Raw genomic sequence first — 24,421 nt, 5'->3', positions numbered from 1 at the left:
AGCCCTCCACTGCGGCATTTCTTCTGTCTTCTTTCACTCCCCCCTTCCTCTCTTCCCTTGTGGCGCAGTTCGGTGTCCACCGAAATGTGTGACAATTACTGTGCCATTTCCTTTCCTCAGAAACCGATTTTTATCCGCAGCTTCCCTGCACGCTAAGAAGGCCACTGAAGTACACTCCTGCCCAGATGGGACTGCTCCAGCGTGCACGTCCTAGTTCATGCCTTTTGTCGCTAGGTTAGAAACAATACCGGTGGTGTGGCGCTAATATATACCTGTTGGCAAAATGACCTCCTCCATAATTTTATTTCAAAGAGGATATTTTTATTGTTTGTCCATGTGATATTCATCAACAATTTATCTATGGTAGGTGCGATGGTGCAGACGAAGTTAGAGGATGCAAAAGGGTTCATTTTCTTTCCTCAAAAATCAATTTTTCTACACAGTACACTCGCGAAGGAACACACGACTCATTCACATACGCGATCGCTGCACAAATGTTTATTGCACATTAGGAACATAAAGTTAAACATCATGTAATTCTGTACATGAACGTTGCAAAGGAAACGCATGTTCCCGGTCATTCAAGCTAGCATGAAACAACGCTTTGATAGGGGACAACAGACGCTGTGAATCACATCACTGGGTATGGCAATGATTCTGGCTTTCTCTGTAAATTCTCATACCAGTAACGGTACCTGAACTATGTACAGTGGGAGTCGACAAATAAAGCAGCAAGAGGTGGTGGATATCCATATAGAGCACAAAAAGCCAGCAGATAATCACGAGTGTAGGTTATAAATAGCGAAAATGCCTTCCGAGATGCAGGACATGAATGACAATGAAAAGGTGATTTCCAGCCCGTATCCGAAAATAAAATGAGTGATATGGTTTTTATAGAATCGAGCGTCTCGTTGGGAAAAAGGACGCACGCTGCTCTCATTTTGCGGGCATATTCCACGCTTGTGTTCTCAACTAACAGTAAATTTCTGCACTTGCACTAGTACATGCACTAACACATCGCCGTGAAGACGGGGGGAGGTCTTCGGGTATCTGTTGTTTCAGCCAGCGTCTTCGCTTCGGCGGACGCGGTTCTTGCGACGCACGTCTCTTTCGCTCTTTCACTCTTCTTATCTTTTAACTCTCCTCTATCTGCACGTGGCAGCCATGGTGGCTAGGCTCGAGCTAGTCGGCAGGCCCGTGCACTTTCCTTTTCATCCTTCTCTCAGTCGCAACAACAACACGCTGTAAGTGTAAGCACCAACTGCAGTAAAAACTCTTGTTACGCGAAGGTGCGAGAAAGCAACGAAAGAAGAACAAATAAAACAAAAACGCATTGAAGGGCCAACCTCTGGCCGGAAGTGAGACTTGGCATAAAAAAAATCATGTGAAACATAACAGTCGATTGCAAAATTGTTGCACAACGGGAGTTTGCTGCACAAGGCATGAAAGACCCTTGTGTGATGTCTATGCACTGTTACGCACCACTGCATTATACAGCACTGTATGAATTATGACTTGGTGTTGCTACGGGAGTATTATACGTATCTGTAAGAAGTTCAACGAGATCACTTGCGTACAGCGTAATCTCCCTTACGTGGTCAATAGCTACACCGTAAACAGATAAGCGAAAATGACCCTACGACGTACGGCAATCCTCAGAGCCAACATTCATTAATGTCCGTTATGAATCGTAAAAAAAAACTCGGCAACATTTTCGCTAGATGCAGATTGCGCCCCAAAGGGTGTGCCCAACACAACCGCTTGACACAATAGTCGCTGAATCGGAGGGTTTTTCTGTATCTGCCCGAGCACCATACTTTCCTTCTGACAGGGAAGATTTAGCACCAATTTCTGCATCGACATAAAAAACAGCAACCTTTTTTAGGGCGGCACAAAAATACGTCACGTAAAACTACAACTCTTGTCATATTTATCGCATCTTTCGAGCCTATCTGTTCTGTTCAACAGTTTGCAGTTGCGGGGGAAGGGGGGCGAGGGGGGGGGGTGGGACATCGTATTATTGTTGAAGTGCCATCTGCAACTGCAACCAGAACAAATCTTGCAAGCGTTCGTCACTTCCAGATGATGGTACTTCAATGTATGTCCTAGATCTAGTGAGATAAGAAAGCATAGGGCTCATGTCAGAGTCCTCGATGTGGCTTTTCTTTATGAATATGATATGTTCTTCGCGATCCGCCTCGAACAGGCGGTGCTGAGCGAGCCTCAGTTCGAACATACACCACGAACTTTTGCAGAACTGTGCGCCAAGGACGAACAAAGACACGCGACTCTGTGAAATGCAACGGCAAATGTTTTCGGCGATCGGTATTCCCGGAATGAAATCGCGCTCCGCAATGCAGAAGCGAAAACTCATAGGCGGCGATTCCACCCGAGCCAAGAGAACGTTTCTAACCCAACCGGAGTCAGAAGAGTGATAACAAACGAAAGTGTCCCACAGGAAACGGCCAGTCTGGGTCTGCCGCTTGTAGTTCTTGATCTTCACTCGCAAGTACAACAGCGCGTACATCAAGTACCAGCGTTTGATGTACACCACGTAGCTGACGACAGAAACAAAGAGGGCAGTCATTAGGAGCGGCACTCCCACAAATACATAGTAGTCGAACGGACCACAAGCCTCACTGTTCCACTCGACGTCGACTGCCTTGGTGCCAGCGTAGCTCTCGGGTTCTTTGCATACTACGCAGCGTTCGTACTTTTTCGCGCTGCTGTTCAGGAGAGAGTGGAGATTGTTCAGTAAACAGCTACCGCAGTCCCATGGGTTGTAACAGATAGCGACGTGGCTTACATGTGCTAGGTCCCGCAACATATCGTTGTTTATTGTATACAATTGGTTTGACGCCAGAATGACAGTATGCAAGCTCTTCATCGCACCAAACATTGGTGACGTCCAGTTGGATATGACGTTTTTCGATAGGTCTAGGAAGGTCACGGGTACCGGCACCGTGGCGTTAAGTGCCAAGTGTTTGATTCTGTTGGCCGACACTGACAACAGCCTGAGCGATGGGAGGCTTCCGAAAATTTCCGTGCCTGGAAATGTTGTGAGGGAGTTAAACTTCATACTGAGAATCTCCAGTCGCTTCAAGCCACTGAACGATGTTCCGGTAATCCATTTCACCTTGTTCCACCGCATGTCCAGTCCATGCAAGTTCTGCAGGCATATGAAAGGGGAACCGTGCATTTCTTTGATGGAGCAGTCACTGATATCGAGAAATCGCACAGAAGGAAACGCACAAAACTCGCGGTCCTTCAGCTGGTGCAGGGGTGTGCCCGCCAAGACAAGCTCTGCTGCAGAACTTTGGTGGGGGCATGGTTCAGCACAGAGCTGGAACGTTCTGTTCCTGGGCACCTTTGTGGCTGCCATGTTTAGCCGGTGCAGTCCCTTCTGTGAGAACACGGCCTCGGGCACCGATGAGAGCTTGGTTCCCACGAGCGATATGTTCTTAATGTCTGGTATGAGATCAAAGGCATAGGGATGCACACTTGAGATCGGACAGTGGTAGAATTCAAGAGCTTCTAGGTAGCGCATGTGTGGTATGTCGCGTTGCTTTATCTGCTTGATGTTGCTCTTGTAAAACACGATATGGCCAATCCGGAAGGATGCAATGAGTCCCAGCGCGGAGCCAGGTACGCTTCTGACTGTTTCGATGAAAGTCACATTTATTTTCTTCACCGAAATGTCATTGAGGTTCCAGTCTCTGAGCAGGGCGAAAATGAGGGCGTTGGCGGAAGCGTTTCCTGCGTTGCCAGGTATAGGGTTATATTCTATGAAGCGGTCCGAAAAACCGTAAACGTCACAGAACGGCACCACCTGGCTTTTGTTGTTTCTCGAGCAATGAACACTAGCTATGTCCACCGGCCTCTCAAATGTTACGTTCATCTTGAGCTGTTCGATGAAAACCAGCAGAGAATATATAGAAATGGGACCGAGGTTGTCTGAAGAGAAGACGGGGAAAACGTCGTAGCGATTCTCCAAGTTGAGCGGGAAGTCCTCCCATTTCTCTACATGCACCTCCGTGAGTCCCATGCAAATCATCTCCTCCCTAAAAGTAGTCCCGTTGGTTACAGGAGTATCAGAGACGAACACTTCCTCCAGCGTCATGATTTCGGGGTCCGAGGGGATGAACCAGTTTTCAGGCGGGGCTTCGACGAGGAGCTTGCATGATGATTTCACCCTGCCATCCTCAAGCAGCCTCGAACGGCAATGCTTCAGAGGGAACAGTTGGGTCGAGTAGTTCGTACCCGGTCGGCAGGGAAGCGCACCGCCAATTCCCACGGCACCAGCAATGAAGCTGGTGAACAAGGGAACTAAGATGAGGAGCATCCTGCGTAGAAACAGCATAAGCGTTGGTATGCCCTGCAGACAACTAGTTCGTGCAAAATTGCTGCTCAAGTTTATAGGCTACACCAAGCCTCGTTTAAAGCTGCTTAATGAAGTCCTATAATTTAAACGATTGTCAACCAGATATTAGGTGCTGGCATAAAGTATTTATATTTTACGAATTTGCAAGTTTCCTACAAAAGCAAGGGAATATGAGCGAGCTTGATCTCACCAGGCTTACATATGCAAAACGATGTACTTGAGGAATAACAGAGGGTTCTCCTAAGGAACGTGAAGGTGACAGCTGCGCAGTCGTGCCGCTCTTTCGCTATCACAAATACAGTTGAGTTACTCGAGGCGCATTTGTAAAGACGGAGTCGTTTGCTCTTTTTATGAATCTCCTTTATAATGTAGTCCCTGCAATGCTTCCATCTAAAGCTCGGGTCAAATGCTTTGCATGCAGCAGCGAAAGCATTCTGATAAAGTTCAGCTTGATGTCAGCGCCTGTCTCGTTGCCATTTCTGTGCTCCTTTGATTCTGTGATCCTTTTCTGTGGCGCTGTGCTGCATAGCCTACAGCACAGTGAACTGCCTGTTCGTGCGGTCGGTGAATGTAGCTGCGTCGCTGTCATTATAGTTACTATTACATTGCATTCACTAGGCGGACGCGAAAGGTGTTCTTAACAGGATTGCAGTTAGCTGAAACACGAAAGAATGCTCACATTGCGGTGGAGCGCATACCGAAACTTTGAAAGGAAAAAGTCTCATTAGAGACTCAATGAAACGCAGCAAGCCTAAAGAGCGCGAGCTCGGGTAAGTGTAAGATACTCTGGACTTATGACTCGATGTCAGCTTCTACACGGCGTGGGCACAGGACCACCTTATAAGATGTCTGGCCTAAACTTGCGAATGGCGCGCAAAAGTTGCTTGCGCGGCGACGTTAAGGAACCGTCCTTTAAAGCCTTTCTGCACACCTCTCACTACGTCTCACTGCTTTCAAACCATTCGCCTGCCGTTGAAAAGTTTACGGAACTCTTAGTTTACTGCATCAGCGCCCATATCCGTTTTTGGTTCTTTGCGCCGATCGCCAACAAGACCAATGTTTGTAAATTTACTGCTGTCTCTGCTTATAGTATTTCTTCGCAGCTTTCATTGCGTATTGAGTTGCGAAGAAACTGCTGCAAGATGCGTAATGATTTCTTTCAAGCTTGCCAGCTAGGTTAGGGAAGTGAGGGGCTCGTATACGTACTTCCAAGCTTGTGACACTTTGAGCTGTCGTCTGTATTGCTCTCACGCGCCAAACTTTAGCCTTTCGTTTACCGCGGTTGTCAAGGCGATAGCCTAAAATATAGTAATTTAGGTTTGAAGCCACATCCCACAAGTTATATTTTAGCTAAGCAACTTTATTTTTAGAAATCGAGCTGGTTTAATCTGCGAGAATACTGTTTGAGCGGAACATAAGGCAAATTTTCCTTTAATAGACCGTCTTCGACTACGTAGATTTTCGCTGAACTGATTTCCCTAGCAGTGCCTAAGAACACCTCTTTCGGGGTTTCGCCAGTGCTCATACTCCAAGCAGTACGCTCCAACACAACAGAAAGACGCAAAGCAGAATCTGATTGTCTCACTGCAGCTTGTCGAGAGCGCTGTTTTCAGCGGGGCTGAAACGTATTGAGAAGAACAGTCGAGCCCACTTATAACGACCGCAGTTATAAAGAATGCTCGCTTATTATGAACGAGGGTGGTGCTATCGTCAAAATATGCATTAGGGCAGTTACAATGCGCCTCAGCTAAAACCAGCAGCTATGGCCGCGCAACTCGGTTACAGCGAACTAGGAGGTGCTGTAAATTCGCCCCCGCATTCGAAAAAATTCGAGCTTCCGCCAGCGCAGAGAACGTCTCCCAAACCCGTGCAACCAACCCCCTCGATGAAAATATTTGTGAAAAAAAAATGCGGCATTGGAATTTAAGGTAGCCGCCGGACAAGCAAGCGCCGACGGGCTTCAAGGTCCATCAGTGCATGCGCGTGCTGGCTAGGCAAAGTGTCTAAGTGGGAAGCAGAAACGTGGTGGGCGGAGGGGCCACGTTGAAAGCGAAACTAATGCACACGGTCGGTGACCAACCAATAGCAAGGGTTCGAGAAGTTGAATACCAGTCACGTGGTATTCTTTGCTGTCCAACGGGCCTCGTGGCGTGCATCGCCTGCCCAGTCGGCCACGTGACGTGCGTCACCTGCCCAGCCGGCTTTCAACCTCTTGCGGTGCTGCCGCGTGCAGGCAGCGCACAAAGATCAGAAGTATTGTTCTACGCACAGATGCGCTGCAAAACTTAGTCGAGGATCACAGAGGAGGAGAGGCCCAACTACCACCAGTTGCCGTCTACTTCCCGACCGCGATGAGTTACATCCCTTCCTTAAGACAGCTGGTTAGTTGCAAGTCTCGGCGAGGAGCACACGACCGCATTGGAGAGCCCAGAAAGCACCGTGATGTGGTTTACAGATGTGCATAACGAACTTTTTATAGAAATAAACGCCACTTTCGCCTTACCTCGTATTTTTGGCTCTATTATGAGAAGTTTAATTACTACGAACTTCGGGCTGTAGCTTTGCTTATAAGTGGGCTCGATTGTATGCTATGCGACAAAATCATTACACTACCTTATAGCGCCTTTGAAAAGCCTTCCCCGCAACTGGCATGTCTTAGTGCCCGTTGGATACAAACACGGAACAACGCGACCCAAAACCTAAACCAGAAACTATAGAATGTTGTTCAATATTACAACTATATGTCAAAGCTCGAAAATCATAAAAGTTGTGGACGGACAGCTAGGCGAATGTGTTATCTAAGCAGCTTTTTTTTTTCTTCAGTCAGAATCAATCTACAACTAGAATTTTTCAGAAGAGCAAGTTGCTGGGCTAGTTGGTGCTGTTGCATCGTGGTGGAGCAGCGCAAAGGACGGGACACAAGAAACAAGGAAGGAGGTTGATAGGAAGTTGATAGGAAGGAAGTTGATAGTCAGCGCCTGTGTACGTCCTTCCTTGTTTCTTGTGCCCCGTCCTTTGCGCTGCTCCACCACGATAGAATTTTTGACTTGTTCAACAGCGGCTCAATGTGAAGATGGAAAATGTAATTCCTCCTATTTACGCATTTACAAAACACATTGCAGCACCGGTTCATTTTAGAAGGAAGTAGGTACAGATTAATAAAGAAGCATCGCGATAGCCACTAGCAATGGAAGACAAAAATAGGGGGAAGAGGAGGAGAGGCAAAGCCGGTATAGACGACAAAAAAAAAGTTTAACGGTATACTTTTTTTTCTTTCACAAATTTTAATACAAGAGTGTGTATTCGCTGCAAGTTTCAACGCAAAAAGCAGGACGAAGTACTTACTTTAAACGTCGGACAGACCGCTGTTCGTCCGTCACAAGGTCACAGTGTTCGGCGCGCGAGAGCAAGGCTGAGTCTTCGTCGGGAAATATGTGGCGGGAATGATGAGCGCTCTTCTTTTGTGCATAGTCGTTATCGCCTCCCGTGCGAGCGGAAACCGACCGCAGGAGAAGCCGCGCCTGTATCCGATCAAGCAAGATCCAGATGCACTTCCCGTTTCCGTCTCGCAATGTTTCGACGCTGCATCAGTGTGCTGCTGTTCCGTGGCAGTCGACTAACCTAATGCGGAACTCTACGAGGCGCGCGAGGGCAAAGGCTGCAAGTTCAATACTATCTAATCATGTTGCAGCATGAAAATGTTCGGAAAGGTTAAAGCTTCGGGAATTGTGTTGTGTTTAAAAGTTTGTTTATTTTTTACTATTGTTTTTACAGCCTATATCTCGTTTAAACCTTGCTTTTTTTCAAAAACCTAAAAAAAAACATTAGAAGTCAACAAGTCCATTTACACCTAAGTGATGTTAGATGGAACGGCATGTGTTCAATGTAACACACTGCAAAATGCTTCTTCCTTAGTGTTTCGAGTTTTCTGCATAAAAATAAAACATGGTGTACTGTTGTAATCTATGCATAATTCACATAGGGTCTTGTCTTGTTTTGTCACTATGAGGTTATGTGGAAGGTGTGTGTGCTCTATACAAGGACGGCTGAGAATCCCTTCCTTGAAACGCTCCTGGTGTGTGCAACACTTCCATTGACCTAAACCTCGCTTTACCAAATATTTCGAGAATTGTGTTGATCCCTTTATTTTGGTGATGATTTCCTAGGTTATTTATTTCTCTCTTTTTTTGTCCGTGTCTCTTTTTTTTCTCATCAGGACCAGGTATCCTTCTTTTCTCCTGTGTGTTTAGTCACCCGTTTTGTATGGTGTCTTGCGGCACTTTGGGAATGGTTATTACATTGCTGTTTCTTGTTGCTAAGTTCAGTGAGCTTGCAGGTCAGTCAAGCTCCCTGGGAGTAGACCTTTTCTCAACCGCGGTAATTGCAAGATTACAAGTGGCAAATAAAAAAATGGCGAACGATTTAAGAAACGCAAATTAGGTGCTCTAGCACTTCGGCTCTCACATCGGTTTCAATTCGAAGCTGTGTTTTCAAGATCAAGCAGGCTTCAGACAAAGATCGGCTGTCACAAACGTTGCAGCGTTTATGCTTTTTAATGTCCCGCTTAATTCAACATGTGTAAGCGGCCAGTGTCGCTAAAAATATTATGTACCTCAAGGTTTGGCACATAGTTCTTCTATTCGTCGTTTACGTGTACGAACACGCGGTCTAGTCGTACATAGTTCCTCTGGTCAACCACTGGAGACAGAGGAGGGTGTACGCGGAGTCTTCTCTCTTAGTATTTTTCTTTTCTGGTCTTCTAGGTTGCCTCCAGCGTACGGATGTAAGGGCATACGTTCCTCCTTTTTTGTTTGGGATGCTCCTTTTCCGGTGACCAGGTGACCCCAACCACATCCCCCCAAGCCAAAGTGACATTCACCCCATTGTAACCGGAAGCCCAAGCAGTGGCAGAGTTGTATGTGGGCGCGCGCAAGGTTTGAAAGATGAGGTGATTGGTGAACAAAGGCAGTGTCCACGAGAATCTCTGTCGTCCGCCACAAGGCCTATAAAAAGAGGCTCGTCCGTTAAGCGCTTGAGTCCGCTCCTCGAGGGGTAGAACCGCCGCCGAGCACTCCTGGGACTTGCAACGTGCAGTTGTTGCTTGCGCTAAAATATATCGAAGTGTAAGACAGTGGTGTCTAAACCAAATAAACAGAAAATGTTGTGAAGTATGAAGAATGGGGGTATATGCTACGCATACTCGAAAGTAATTTAGCACCAAGCATTTATTGACAGCTCAGTTTCTTTTTCTAGTCACCTAGCACTGTAGGTAGGCTTTACAATCACACACACCAGATGAAATGCTATAAAGTTCACGAAAAGATTAAGTTCACCATGACGTACAGAGGATGCCAAGTAGCGGTACAGGTGCGAAAGGACAAGTTGTCTGTCGAGGATTTTAAGAGAAAACCTAAGCATGGAGTGCCGCTTGCAGTTTTAGCCAGAAGAAGTCCTGAAGTCGCTCGTCACTCCCAGGAGGCGGTACATCAATGTACGTTCTCCACTTTGTGAGGAAGGACAGCAAAGGACCCATCTCTGTCTCGTCAATACGGTTCTTCTGTATAAAAACGATATGCTCATCCCGCTCCGACTCGAACAGGCTATGCTGAGCGAGAGTCAACTCGAACATGCACCAGCGACTGCGACAGAATCCCTCACTGATGACAAAGAGCGACACCCGGCTCTGGGAGATGCAGCGGCAGATATTCTCGGAGATCGGAATTCCTGGAATGAAGTCCCGTTCGGCAACACAGATTCGAAAGCGCATTTGTGAGGACTCCAGGCGAGCTAGGAGAACGTTCCTAACCCAGCTGGCATCAGATACGTGGTAGCACAGAAATGCGTCCCACAGAAAACGACCACTGCCTTGAGACTGTCGTTTGTAAGTCGTTATCTTGACTCGCAAATATAGAAGTGCGTACATCAAGTACCATCTTTTTCTGTACAAGCCGTAGCTGACTACGGAAATCACAAGAACGGCGAGAATGAGTGGTACCCCTACCAGTGCGTACAAGTCTAGAGGCGTGCATTTAACCTCGTTCCATTCTACAGATTCTGCTTTCATACCAGCATACCTTTCAGGTCCCGCACACAATGTGAAATCAGCCGACGCTCTAGCACTAGAGTTCAGAATAAGTTGGAGGTTCCTCAATAAGCAGCTGTCGCAGTCCCAGGAACCGTTCGAAACATCAATAGTTGCAATGTTCTGTAGGTCGTGCAACATGTCGTCGTCTATAGTGTACATTGCGTTCGATGACAGGTTAAGAGTGCCTAAGCTGCCCATTAGAGAGAACAAAGGTGGATTCCAGTTAGAGATGAGGTTGTTTGTTAAGTCTATGAACCTGACCGGTGTCGCCGTGATAGGCGGTTCCAGAGTGCGAATCTTGTTGAAAGATAGATGAAGTGACTTCAGGGATTGGAGGTTTCCAAAAACTGCTGGGCCGGGAAGGAAGCTAAGCCAGTTTTCCTTGAGGTCAAGCATCTCCAGACGTGTCAAACCTTTGTAAGCTGCCTCGCTAACCGACGCTATCTGGTTCGAATGCAAGTGGAGTTCACGAAGGTCCTCCAGGCATATGAATGGAGAGCCTTCGATTATTCCGATGGAGCAAGCACTTAATTCTAGAAGCCTCAAGCTAGGAAATGCACAAAGAGCTCGGTCGTGCAGTTCGCGCACCGGTGTTCCTGCCAAAAGAAATTCTGTGACTGAGCTCTTCTGCCGGCATGGTTCTGGAAAAAACTGAAATGTAACGTTTGGAGGGACTCCAGTAGCCGCCATATTTAATCGGCGCAGTCTTCGCAACGGAAAAATTGCGACAGGAACAGATCCAAGCTTGGTTCCCACAAGAGAGATGCCTTGTATATCTGGTATGCGGGCGAATGCGTCAGGGTGCACGGTACTAAGCGGGGCATAATAAAACTCCAGTTGCTTCAGATATCGCATGTGTGCAATGTCACTTCGCCTTATCTGCTTGAAGTTGCACCTATAGTAGACGACGCGGGCTACCCGAACGAAGGCAATAATCCTGATCGCTGCAGAAGGAATACTTTTTACGCTTTCGGCGAAGGTCACATTCATGACCTTGATAGCAACCTGCGCAAGGTTCCAGTCTTTCACGAGAGCTATAGATAAGACGAAGTCAGAAATTATTGCAGGAATGTTTGCAGGAAGGTTAGGAAAGGGATTGTAATGTATGAAACGGCTCTTTATGCCGTAGACTTCACAATCACGCGTTCCATTGCTCTGCGACTTCGAGCAGTTCGCAATCCCAATGTGCACTGGTTTTTGAAACGTCAAGTCAGCCTTACACTGCCTGATGAAAACCATGAGAGAATAAATCGCAACAGGGCCAGCCCAGCCACGAGAACATACTACGAACTGGTCGTAACGGTCCTTCAAGTCGGCCGGGAAGTCATCCCATTTCTTCACCGTGAGCCGTGTCAGGGACAGCAAGGCCCTGTCTTTGTGCATGGGGGCGTCAGACACTAGCTCCTCTTCGAGGGTCATCACCTCGGGGTCCGACGGTATGAACCAGAGCTGCGGCGGCGCCGAGATGAGAACTCTGCACAAGGCTCTGACTCTGCCGTCTTCCAAAATAGAGGTGTTGCATTTTGATAGCAGAAGCAGCTCCTCGTCTCGATACTTCGATCCCGATCCGCAGGGCAGCTCGGCTGTGCTCCCGCTCCAGATTACCAAGAGAACATTAAGCAAGATGCCAGCGAGGAGTCGCATCCTGCGTTTGCAATTGGATAGGGATTAGCGCCGTGTTCCCTCTCCTAAATGCGGGCAAGCCGAATGAGCTATTGCGCTTTCTAAAAGAGTTTCGGGAACTTTTACTGCCCATGCAAAGGAAACGTCAGCGGAAGCCAATGCCAGCCAGCCCCGAGAAACTCTGCGCCCTCGGGTCGGGTGTGCTTCTGAGTTTCGTGAGAAGAATGCGTTTGGTGTTTATCATACGCTTATACAAGCGGCATGTGTGCCATCTATGTGTGAATAATTTGTGTATAATTCGCAGCAATGTTTACTTTGCTGCAAATGCTAAACTACGCCTACACAGTACGTAGGGGTGCACCCCTCTGTCAAGACATTCATAGGCTTTTTTGGTGCATTCATAACATCCTAAATGCTTAAATAAAGGTATTTTAATTTGTATTTGCACTCTGAAAAGATACGACTAGAACACTAGATGTGAAGTGTACGCTCGAGGGCACGTCTGTGATTGATTCACTATCAACTATACCATTAATACTTAATTTTTGGGGTGTAGCACAGACTCTGAGGGATTCAGTTAACTTTCTCTCCCTGATTCCATCTAATAATTTACTTCTTTTTCCTACGCTTGAGAGAAGTTCTTGTAGACGAATGTTTCTATGAAAAGAACTGTTTGCATTGAAGGAATTCCTCCGTCCTTTATCATAACCAACGTTTACCCTCTACAGACTGGGCATGGAGCTGCCGTCGCTGGGAAGCCGAACCCGCTAACCCACGTCCTTTCTAAGCTGCCACTACATCGCACGACAGGAAGCATTAAGGAGTCCTCTGGAACTTACCTGCAACGGCGCTCTTTGCGAATTTCGTCCACCAGAGTTTCTCGACGCAGAAGTCCTAACTTGAGTCATCCAGAAGAAGCGCGCAGGCGAAGCGATCGCAGCAAGCTCCAAACCGAATCAGCTACCCTGTTTGCGGAAGCGAGCGACAACAACAGCGACTCCTGCCTCCAATCAAGTGCGATGAGGGCGTACTTCCTTTTCTATCATGTAGTCGCGTTGTCGCGTTGCGCTTGGTGTTGTCGAGCGCGGCCCTTTTCTTCATTCCATAATGCCCTTTCACGGCATACAAAACTGTGGAATATACCCTTCAGTTGGTGCCCGTTATCACATCATCCGCCTTTTTTTCTTTTGCCGCAAACTGCCTTCCAAAAGCGTATTTTAAGTGCGAAAGCACTATTTCACGAGGTCGAGCCGGCTCAGCGAGTTTGTGTGAAGCTTTACCTTGAGGGTAACTTTGTCCAGACCCCAAATAAATAAAATAAATATTGCGGCGACTGGGATTTGAACCGGCGGCGGCGCGAAAAGATCAGCTTCGCTGCCCACAGCACGAAAGCACTATGCTATTGACGCCGCCGATCACGCCACGTGTTCAACTGCAACATACTCTAGCGCTGTGCATTGTACATCGGCGTCTTCTTCAACTAATACTGTATACTTCAACTATACTGTAATACTAATACTGTATGTGTTTGGCCAAACAGACCAAATACATACTTTCGTACGTCCACTTAGTTTAACTATGCTAAAACCATACTATTTTTTTAAAGCTCTGTCAGTGCGCACATATAATTATAACAGCGCAGTTCGCAGCTCGGGGGTAGAGTAATAAACAAAAGTCGCCAAGACGCGCGAAAAGCTTTCTAAGTGCATAAGTTGCAAGTCTGCCAACGACCAGCTCATTTCACTGCGTTATGCACGGGTGTCCAACTTTCACTCCCAAAAGTGTGGTCTAGGACCAGTGGCTAAAAACAGAGATATCAGCTTCGGCAGCCGGTCAGGTATCCTCAAGACTTTTATCCCCTATAGTACCCGTGACTGGCTTCCGCAAATGTACAAAGTCTCTGTATGCTTGGTAATGCACTCGCCCTGCCTGAAATTTACTTAAGAACCTAGAGACAATGGACTCGCTTGCGACTGATGCGTACCGCTAGGAGTTGTGACTTGCTAAGTGCTTTACAGTGTCAGCAGCTCCTAGAAGCACCAGAGACGGTGCCGACAACAACACCGATGTGAGATCTCGAGGCAACCGTTTGCGAACCAGACTTCCAAGACCTAGCCAAACCACTTGGCGACAGTGTTTTCGTAATGCGAATTTCAGGTTTTGTGATTACCTTTATGCTTTGACTGCGAAAATTCCAAGCACAGAGACGAATACCTGATTAGGCTGCGTCCGCTTGCGTACACATCCGGATAATTTTCTGTTAAGGTGAGAGTTAAAGAAAATCAAGGTCCGAATATGGCCGGTTGGTCTGATCGTACGCTCGTCCGGCGACACGTTGCCGGTTGGGGCAGCAACTCCAAACTCTTTGCGACAAAACTGAAGCAAAAAACTAATTTATTGAAGACGAGACCAAAACACAACGAACTTAAGAAAAAGGCGGTTTAAAGAAAGGCTGTCAAAAAAGGCTGTTAAAAAAAAGGGCTGTAGAAAAGCGGCCGAGACTGAGACTCGGCGCGCTCCCCCCGCTCTTTGTTTGCAGCGGTTTTTATCCCCTCGATAATTGGGCGGAGCTTTAATAAACCGGCTCTCGCCCAATTCCAACCAATACTGCTGCAGTGGCACTGCGCATACAAGTAGGCGGAGCCCAGTGCACGCCAGGGCCCGACTCTGGAGGCGCCACTGCTTAGCTAGACAGTCGGGGGTTTAAGGAGTCGTCGACCTTATTGTCTCCAGCTCCCACTTCTATGTTTGTCAAGGGATCCTTTCAAGGGGTCGTCGGCCCCTTGGTCCCCGACAAGGCGGTCGCGGTCTTTCCCGCAGCCTTGGACGGCATCCGAAGCGCGCGACCCGCTGTCGCCATTCCTAACCCCTCCCGACTTCAGACGGTAGGGGGAAATTAGCTACTGGCGCCATAGGCCTCTACCTTAACACCTCCCCACCAAGAATGTTGGGTGGACGCTCGCCGTACGCCCAACATACAAAAGCGCCCACAGGCACAAAAGACCCGGCCGTGAACAAAAAAAAAAAAAAAAACGCCACAGCACAAGGGACCGGACTGTCAACCGGACGCTGCACCAACAACATAAAAAAAAGGAGCGCTTCTGCGTCCTGCTAACAATGCAGAAAGAATGCCAAGGAAGAAACCTCCAGGAATGGGGATACAAGCCGAATCCTTAGCTTGCACATTTCAATTGCAGGTAGACCTGCACAAATGAAACCCTCTGGTAAAAACATAAAATCGTGCATGCAACAGCACTGCAACATTACTGTAGAGTTCCCATGAAGTTGCATATACATCACAACATAATCCCGACGAGGGCAAGACAAACATCATACCACGGCGCTCTTCTTCAAACACGGATTATGTGTCAGCACAAAAGAAAACAGTGCACAGAACACAAAACAGCACACCCGCATGATCATGTCCAATTTTCAGTCTCTTCACTGTGAAGTGTCACATTCCACCACGTTCCCCCACTCTCACCCACTGCCTCATCGTGTGCTCAAGCCACAAGGCATTTTTGCGCGTACCGCAACCTGGCAAGAGTGGGTTAAGGCTGTGGCGATTAGGTGTTTGTCGATATCCACCAGGATCGAACACGTCACCTGTTCGCATGAAAGTGAACAGTACGTGCCGCAGCGTGCACAGTCGTCGCATTCGTCCTTTCCAGTTGCGTAGCGCATTGTCTACATCGGCGGAGCCGCCTCCCGTGCGTGCATAAGGGGCGCAGGTCTCCGCGAAAGCCTCTAAGCTCTCGTTCACAAAGGGCCTCTTAAAAAGTGGCACGGCCAGCTCAACCAGTCCACCATCAGCGACATCTGAGTTTGCGATCCACTTGTTGCGCAAAACAGCAAGGTGATCGCGGCATGGGTTGCCGTGCGACCCTATCAGCGGCGGTGTACTTTCGTCTCCTTCAGGGAGTAAGACGAATTTTTCGTCGTCGTCACTGCTCAGACTCCATTCACCTACCGCCAAACTCATTGCGGCGTTACACGAATCTGAGTTTTCTAGCTCGGAATAGCCTCGCCTACCAAGCTGTTCCGCAGGCTTCTCCGACACCGCTGTGAGTGCCGCGCATGGTGTTTGAACACACACGTCGCTTTCATCAAACCCTGCCTGGCATACTGATGCTTCGGTGGGCAACGAAAGGTCGTACTGGGCAACCTGGCCGGCCGTGCATTCCATGTCGTTGTTCTCATCAGTGTCATTAGCATCGCTAATGACACGCTCGGCTGCCTCGCAGCACTCGACCTGCAGGGTCTTATCACAGGTCGAATTTTCCGCAGTCACATCCGTGGAGCTCACCTCCACCTTGGGAATTAAAAACTGCTGGTCTGGGTCAACAATCATGGTTGACTCCGCAACGTGCGGCTCCTCGACGCTAATGATAGCTTCACTGTTTTCAGGAACCTGTGATTGCTCTTGCCTGCTCTCTAACGGAACCGACTGCATGCCGCTGCCGCTATCCGCTTTACTCACTACCTTGATCAGCGTTTGATCAGCGTCCCATACAATACGGTAGGACGGCAACTGTGACGTCTCCGTCAGTGAACTGGCCGCTCTCCGTGAGCGTTCCTCCTTCAAAATCCTTTTCTTCTCCTGCCGTAGCTTCTCTTCGGCTACCGCTAACTGACGCTTCAGGTCAAGAATGTACGCGTCGCTTCTTTCCTTTTCTCTGGCTCGCTCGGCCTCTGAAATTGGGGCTCGCTCATGGCCATCCCAATACCCATAGCCATGTCCACTCCACCAGCCAACTGTGGCCATTGTGCCCTGTTACTCTAACCTTGCGGCTCAAGCACTTCCGAGGCAAGTAAAGTGAGACTGGGGAAACTCACTCGGTCGTCGGGTTGTCGATCATGGCACTTGCTGCGCAGCGGCGGCAGGTTGCGTCCATAGGCGCAGATGACTGGCCGGCATCCAGGGCTCGCAGCAGGCCCGTCACGTCCTCTCGGCAGACGAAGTCGGCAATCGCAGGTGCCGCCGAAGTCGCAGCGCTTCGCTTCGTCGGTCTCGCTTCGCTCGCTCCTTGGCGCTGTCGTGGAGTCTTGGCTCCGGGCCCCTCGCAAGGGTATCGGCTCACTTGGACCTTGGTCCCCGGGACTCTTCACCAAGGTATTGCCCCGTCAGGCTTCCGGAAGGTAGTGCCTCCAACCGCTCGCAGAAAGCCGCTCGGACTATCCTGGTCACGGCACCAGTTAAAGAAAATCAAGGTCCGAATATGGCCGGTTGGTCTGATCGTACGCTCGTCCGGCGACACGTTGCCGGTTGGGGCAGCAACTCCAAACTCTTTGCGACAAAACTGAAGCAAAAAACTAATTTATTGAAGACGAGACCAAAACACAACGAACTTAAGAAAAAGGCGGTTTAAAGAAAGGCTGTCAAAAAAGGCTGTTAAAAAAAAGGGCTGTAGAAAAGCGGCCGAGACTGAGACTCGGCGCGCTCCCCCCGCTCTTTGTTTGCAGCGGTTTTTATCCCCTCGATAATTGGGCGGAGCTTTAATAAACCGGCTCTCGCCCAATTCCAACCAATACTGCTGCAGTGGCACTGCGCATACAAGTAGGCGGAGCCCAGTGCACGCCAGGGCCCGACTCTGGAGGCGCCACTGCTTAGCTAGACAGTCGGGGGTTTAAGGAGTCGTCGACCTTATTGTCTCCAGCTCCCACTTCTATGTTTGTCAAGGGATCCTTTCAAGGGGTCGTCGGCCCCTTGGTCCCCGACAAGGCGGTCGCGGTCTTTCCCGCAGCCTTGGACGGCATCCGAAGCGCGCGACCCGCTGTCGCCATTCCTAACCCCTCCCGACTTCAGACGGTAGGGGGAAATTAGCTACTGGCGCCATAGGCCTCTACCTTAACAGTGAGTCCGAAGCAAACATGTCAAATAGCACCCCCAGATACAAGGAATCTCTGCGGCGCTGGGCTCGTACAGAAAAATATGAGATAACATACTGAACTGCGGTATTTAAAGAAAAAAGTCATCATCATCATCGCCAGCCTGACTACGCCCACTCCAGTGCAAAGGCCTCTCCCATGTCTCTCCAATTAACCCTGTTCTTTGCCAGCTGCACCCACTGTGTCTCCGCAGGCTTCGTAATCTCATCCGCCCACCTAACTTTCTGGCGCCCCCTGCCACACCTGCCTTCTCTTGGAATCCACTCTGTTACCCTTAGGGACCAGCGGTTATCGTACCTTCGCATTACATGCCCTGCCCAAACCCATTTCCTCCTCTTGATTACGACTGGAATGCCATCAACCCACTTTTTTTCCCTCACCCACTCTGTTTAATTCTGGTCACTTAACGGTACATCTATTATTTTTCTTTCTATAGCTCGCTGCTTACGATATTTAGTGTTTGGCCACCTCTAGATCTGCAGACTGCAACGAAGCCTAGAATGAATCCTACGGAACTAGCCTATAACAAAACGCTGCTGTGCACTTCACAAAAAACGTACGAGGCACAAATTCAGGGGACGAGACCGTATCTTTCCGGTTTTTGGTTTCTCTTTTTGACGCTCCCTGCAAGAATCATTGGCAGAGAACATAAGGCGTACAAAAGGATACAGAACACATGACACTAGCTGCTGCTTTCACTAACAACTACTGTTGCCACCTCGTCGTGAGAAAGAGAGAGAGTAACAGGAACAGAAACGTTTCGACCAGAGAGCGTCGAGACACCGCTGCGCAGTTCTTATCGCGGGTACGCGAAATCGCAGTTTCAATGGGAGTGTCTCCCTGCTGAGTAAGTGTCCGCTCCGTTTGTTCTTTCTGACTGGCTACCTCTGGCCCGTCGGCGAACGCCAGCTCGTGACTGGCTGATTTGCTTCTTAGGTCGCCACTGCCAGCTTTGTTGGTCTCAATACGAGATTCAAATGCTCCGGCCAACGCCTTCTGGGCGCTTTCGAGCTCGAAACTTTTCCCTTGGCGCCAGGAAGACAGTTCAGGCAGCTCCTTATCCTCCTCGGAGCAGCCAAGATCCTTAAGGCTCAGTCTGACCACCCTGGTGCTGCCGCCGATGTTACTGCCGCCACCTGGCGACAACACCTGTCCAAGTCTGCATTTCACGTGCTGCAATTCACGCCGGAATTTCTCGCTGCGCGTCTCCTTCTCCAGCTGCAGGATCCACGATAGCCGGCAGTCGCAGTCAAACTTGTTTCCTGCGAAGGGGAAATATTCCATTGATAGCTCCAGACGACACAGCAATGACATTCCAGGAACTGCCGCACCGCTAAAACATTGCGTTCAGCAAAAATTTCTATGTGGACATATTTGTGTGTCCCGTCTGATACCTGTTCACCAGACATCCACACGTTGTGGGAAATGCTGATGACTTAATTTTATTTATCCAATGGCAGCTTGGAGAAAGAGCGCTATAGCTAACGTGTTTGAGGCCTGCAGTAGGTAAGATTCAAAACCAGTTTTCTTAAGCACTGCACCGCTAGAAGCCGAGCACCAGGCTATGGCGAAGAATTGAATCTATTGGAAATCCGGTGAGTATCCGGTGGCAGGGGGAATCGAACCCTGCGCCTCCTGCAATGCGAGGAAGACGCTCAAACCACTAGGTTACTGCAGCGGTACCGTCCCGAACAATAGCGATCATCATGATCATCGTGATCGTAATCGTTACCATCACATGAATGTCGTTCAGTGCGAGACTTCACCGACTCATCTATTAAAAGTTCTCCCTTGAGTTAGGCGCAAACACGCTATTCCACCAAACCGGCTCCAAAAATCTTATCTCTTCACCTGGCTCCAAGCGGCGCCTGTTACGTTTTTCTCCTCTTGGAATCAAATGTGTCATCCCAAGATAAATTTCATTCACCGCACTATTCAAGAGTGCACGTTGTTGGGCAAGTCAGTCGTGCATCGTTAAGCAAGGGACTGCACAATACTGGCATGGACATGACGAGCACGAGGGATAGGCGCCACTCTTTTCCAATCTCTTAGCTCTACCCTATCTTTTTTACATGGCATGCCACGTTGTCTTTAATCAAATTTCAAGCTTTTCGTTAGCCCCCAAGTTTCTGCATAATTTGTCATGTACCTTAGTTTCGAGGGATATCGGTAAACTGCTGCTGATAACTTGAAATCGCATGCCAAATCCACTTTAACCAATTTTAGCTTCCTGGGACAATTTTTTCACCATAGCTCGGACCTGCCATCACTGCCTGGCTTAGTCTGGCGTGGATTAAATACCTCACTGCTCACTGTTAAGTGTTGTTCGCTTGCCAGACACCGTGTAATTCTCTTCATATCAGCCAATTTTCTTACCGTTGCACTCCGCGCCTTGAGCTCCACAACAGGGCGCCGCAGTTCACCCTCTGGTTTATTTGGAGGACAACGCCATGAGCAAATGGGAGGCTACCAAGATTTTCCCCATTAGCACTTACACTTATTTTGACTTGCACTTAATGAACAAACAACACACGCTCGCTAAGGGTACAGTTGAGAATAAAATTAATATCGGGCTCCATGCCCGTGACAAAACCCTAATTTATTCGCATGTTAAAGCACGTGTTAAAATGGCACACTGCGGTATGCGAAAATAGACCCATTCATGTCCAAAATTCTTGGGCCAAAACTTTGAACATTGAGAAATTGTAAGGTACTGTTATGGATATATTAAAGGCAATGGTCCATTTTTCCTATGTATAGCAATATCCTTCTTTAAAGTTTTTGCATCGCTCGCATGGAGCAGCTAAGAGTGCCATAGAAAATCAATTGTAATGCTTCTGACGATCGCAAAAATGTTAATAGCAAAAAGTGCAAGCCTGTGGACGGGAGATCTGCAGATATATTGATTGTTATAGTGAAATCTTACAATATATGAAAAAAAAAATGCGTTCATAAACTCGTTCCTGTTCAAAAATGCTGTTGTCCAGAATTGTTGGGTATGTCATGAAATATCACCGTAAATTTTGAACAAATATTATCAGATACACAAGCACCGTTCTCACATGCTTTAGAGTGGGCGTATATACGTACCGCTCATGCAAAATTATCCTGTTGCGACAGCTTCACCACTCACCGATGACAGTCAGGTCTAAGAAGTCTGAATCGATCGTCCTCAAGTCTTGCAGTGTCCTCCACGTAATCGTCAAGAGCTGGTTGTGCGACAGGTCCAGCCCCATTATATTAGGAGCTCCGACGAACATGTGGGCGGGAAGGGCACGTAGTCGGTTGTGGGAAAGGTATAGAGTTCGTAGCTCTGGGAGGCCATCGAACGCCAAAGGGTCCACTTCAGATATGCTGTTGTACTTGAGGTCCAGTTCAGCAAGCTTAGGCATCCCACCGAACACCCACGCATCCAGCCTCTGGATGTTGTTTCGAAACAGGTCGACTCGTATCGCTTCCGAAAGCCCTTTGAAAGTCTTGTCGGTGAGGTTAACGATGTTGTTGTCGCTAAGATCCAGTTCCTTCAGACTGATCAACTCGGCGAAGGCCAGATCCTCGATCCACCTGATATGGTTTCTTTCAAGGAAGAGCTGGGCCAAAAGGGGAAGTTTTCGAAAGACCTTTGCAGGAACTTTTGTCAGTTGGTTGTGGCCGAGCTCCAGTGTCCTAAGGCGGGGCAAGTTGGCGACTGATTCTTCTTCGAGGGCGGCTATGCCGTTCGAGGTCAGTGACAGCCACGAGAGTGTCGGAAGGCCGTAGAAGGAACTCATCTTCAATACAGCCAAGTTCGACTCCGAAAACTTCAAGCGCTCGACTTTACTGGCGTGCTTGAGTGCTTCGGTAGGCACAAAGTCCAGCTTATGAGTGAGGTCGAACGAGTTGAACGCTAAGAAGACAATGGAAATGTTGTCCTGGAAAGACTTGAAGACAGCATGGCTGGGAGTCAGTGGTCCCGTAACATAGCAGGATACGTCGATGGTGCGGTCACGGATGTGCTCATTGTCACAGCGGCAATACACCGGTTGATTCACCAGGTGACACAAGGTGGGCGTCACCTCTAATGAGTTGGAACAAGCCACGAACTGGTAAGCGCCTGGCGGGCTGCATAAATAAATGCTGCGATGAAAATGAAATCACTGTTTAATGACACCTCGTGAAATTGCGCTACTTGCATATTAATAAATAATAAAATAAGCTTTATTTAGCAATACGCTACCTTGTGAAACTGTTCCTTGGCTCGGATTTAAATTTGAGCGTAACATAGTTATCACTAAGCGGGGTTTAATTAACTTCCTTAAAACGAGAACCCCTACAATTTCGATATGCCAGTATTTTAACAATATGCAGATTTATTGGCTCTCCTGTTAAAAGATAAACAACTTTTCTTTTCTCTTGATAATAACACAAAATAAGTGCCTTTGTTCATCGTTATTCTTCGCCCCCTTAAGTGTGTCGCATAGTTTAAAACTTTCTAAGCTACACAAATACGAAACGGTACGAATAAATCAGATTCCTGCGCCAAACTGTGAACAACTTCTCTTTTTCCTTGCACTATTCGCGTGCAGAAATGAATAGAAATCAATTTTCTATTGCCAACAAAGGCCCCTAAAATCACGCGCAAGCCCTATCTTGTGCATCTTGACAATCAGAACACACCGGCCGCGCTGAACTCAAAGACACGAAAACAGCAGGCTCTTTCGTTACAGATGACTTCGACGCTTCCAGATGCTGCAAGAAGCGCCACAGCCCACTGCATGCAGCGTCTATCAAAACAGACAACTGTCACGTGGTCGCGTGTATTCATTCCTTCGAACAAGCCGAACTGTGCGCACGCGGATACACGTGTGTCAGGCATTGTGCAGTGACGCTGTGTACGCTGCGTTTTGCTTTTATTATTTCATCACTTTGTTTCTCCCTCTCTCACGAAATGAAGGCGGTGGTCTCTGGATTTTTCACGTGCGACAAAAGGTCTTTTTCCTGCTCCGTAACGCCTGTGTACACTCCTCTCGCTCCGCATCGTGTATACCACGTCTCCGTTTCTGCTCAACTTTTCTACACTCTAAACACTGATACGCCTATATAAGAGTACAAAAGGGAGTAAGCTGTCCTCTAGCATACTCCCTTTCTTAAAAGGGAGCGCACTTAAGGACAGCGTCCTCTTCTTCTTACTCATTTCTGTTTAGAGTGTAAAGCTGCGTCGAAAGATACCGCTGTCGAAAGTATCGCATATCTAGAGGCGGTCACCAAAACGCAATTGTGCACTGAGGTCGTTCACCCCATGTAAGGGGTTCGTGACGGCGATTGTGAGGTAAAGACGTGAGCGATGACGGGCTGCAGATGCCCGCCGGGGCGTGGAACCAGCTCCTCCCTGGGGCGACCTGACGCTTCCGGCAATAGCAATAATCGATATAGAAAGGAGTGGTCGTCTAGGCCGCAGAGGATGTTGGAAATCCAGAGCACCAAGCCCCCGATGGAATACGAGAAGCAAACAAGCGTACAGCGCTGCGTGTGTGTACCTCTCGTTTTCGGTCCTTTCTGCAGTACATATTGCCTCCAGTAAGATATCGAGTCAGTGATTTTTACTCACTACCCATGTTATAAATTACCGGTAGTTCCTAAAAATTCAATAGCGGTGTTATAGACGAGTCGTACACACCAAGATAACTTTAAAATTAGATTCGTCATGTTTTTAATCGCCGAATGTTTTTAATATTCAGCTTTTCTCTACACTACAGAGTCCGCTTCTGCTCTTGATTGCAGGTACTATTTTGTTAACGCGAATATTAAAACATGATAAGTGGAAATGATAAAGGTTAGTTTCAAAATGTAGCTCTAAGTAAAGCGAGATAGCTACAACAATAACGGCGGTATTTGTTGAAGCGCTTTGTATCAATCCGCTAATACCTACAACTGCAGTCACACGTTCCTAAATTAAATTAGTATGACGAGCTGCAAACGCGCACAAGACTAGTGGTCGCCAGCTATGACCACTGCTTCAACGATCTCGTGAGATGCGTAGTCGCCATCTGTTGATGCACGCAAGACTGAATACTTGAGGTCTTTCCCCACTTTCGTCGCAGAGAAGCATAGATCTAAGATTCATACTACATCCGGCATTGGCCTTGGCAAGTATAGCGGCTCTTAAGCTAACGCCGAGAACAAAAATACAACATGAGAATATGGAAAGAAACCGCAGGCTGCTGTGCATCATTGCTGGTCGTGTGCTGAAATTCTCAGCAAGTGCAGGCCCCCGCATCAATTTTTGTAAATTGAAACCCAAGGAAAAGCCGAATTTCTTAGTAGCCTCAGATGTAACCGAACATGGATGGAGTGACACAGGTGGTTCTTTTTCTCTCTTGTCCCGTCCTTTTTGTGCAGTTTTATTTGTTCTCAAAGTTACACAGGAACATGCAGAGCTCACCGTTGAGTTTTTGGCTGCATGC

General features: G+C 48.0%; 1 protein-coding gene across 1 annotated transcript; it reads right to left on the bottom strand.

Annotated features, from left to right (window-relative positions):
• Nucleotides 1-476: 476 nt before the first annotated feature.
• On the bottom strand, nt 477-24,419 carry LOC149340698 (uncharacterized). Its single transcript, XM_089551169.1, has 8 exons — nt 24,400-24,419; nt 21,112-22,079; nt 18,697-19,240; nt 16,926-17,192; nt 16,202-16,486; nt 11,751-12,111; nt 7,727-7,902; nt 477-4,343 (listed from the first exon to the last, which is right to left on the bottom strand). The coding sequence occupies exons 1-8, from the start codon at nt 24,417-24,419 to the stop codon at nt 2,018-2,020; spliced, it is 4,947 nt and encodes a 1,648-aa protein (XP_089407295.1). The 3' UTR covers nt 477-2,017.
• Nucleotides 24,420-24,421: the final 2 nt, after the last annotated feature.

Source organism: Amblyomma mixtum, chromosome 6 (genome assembly GCF_055824585.1).
Source record: "Amblyomma mixtum isolate Tamu chromosome 6, ASM5582458v1, whole genome shotgun sequence".
In the NCBI taxonomy this organism is placed as follows: domain Eukaryota; kingdom Metazoa; phylum Arthropoda; class Arachnida; order Ixodida; family Ixodidae; genus Amblyomma; species Amblyomma mixtum.
This window is presented reverse-complemented; position numbering and strand designations above follow the sequence as displayed.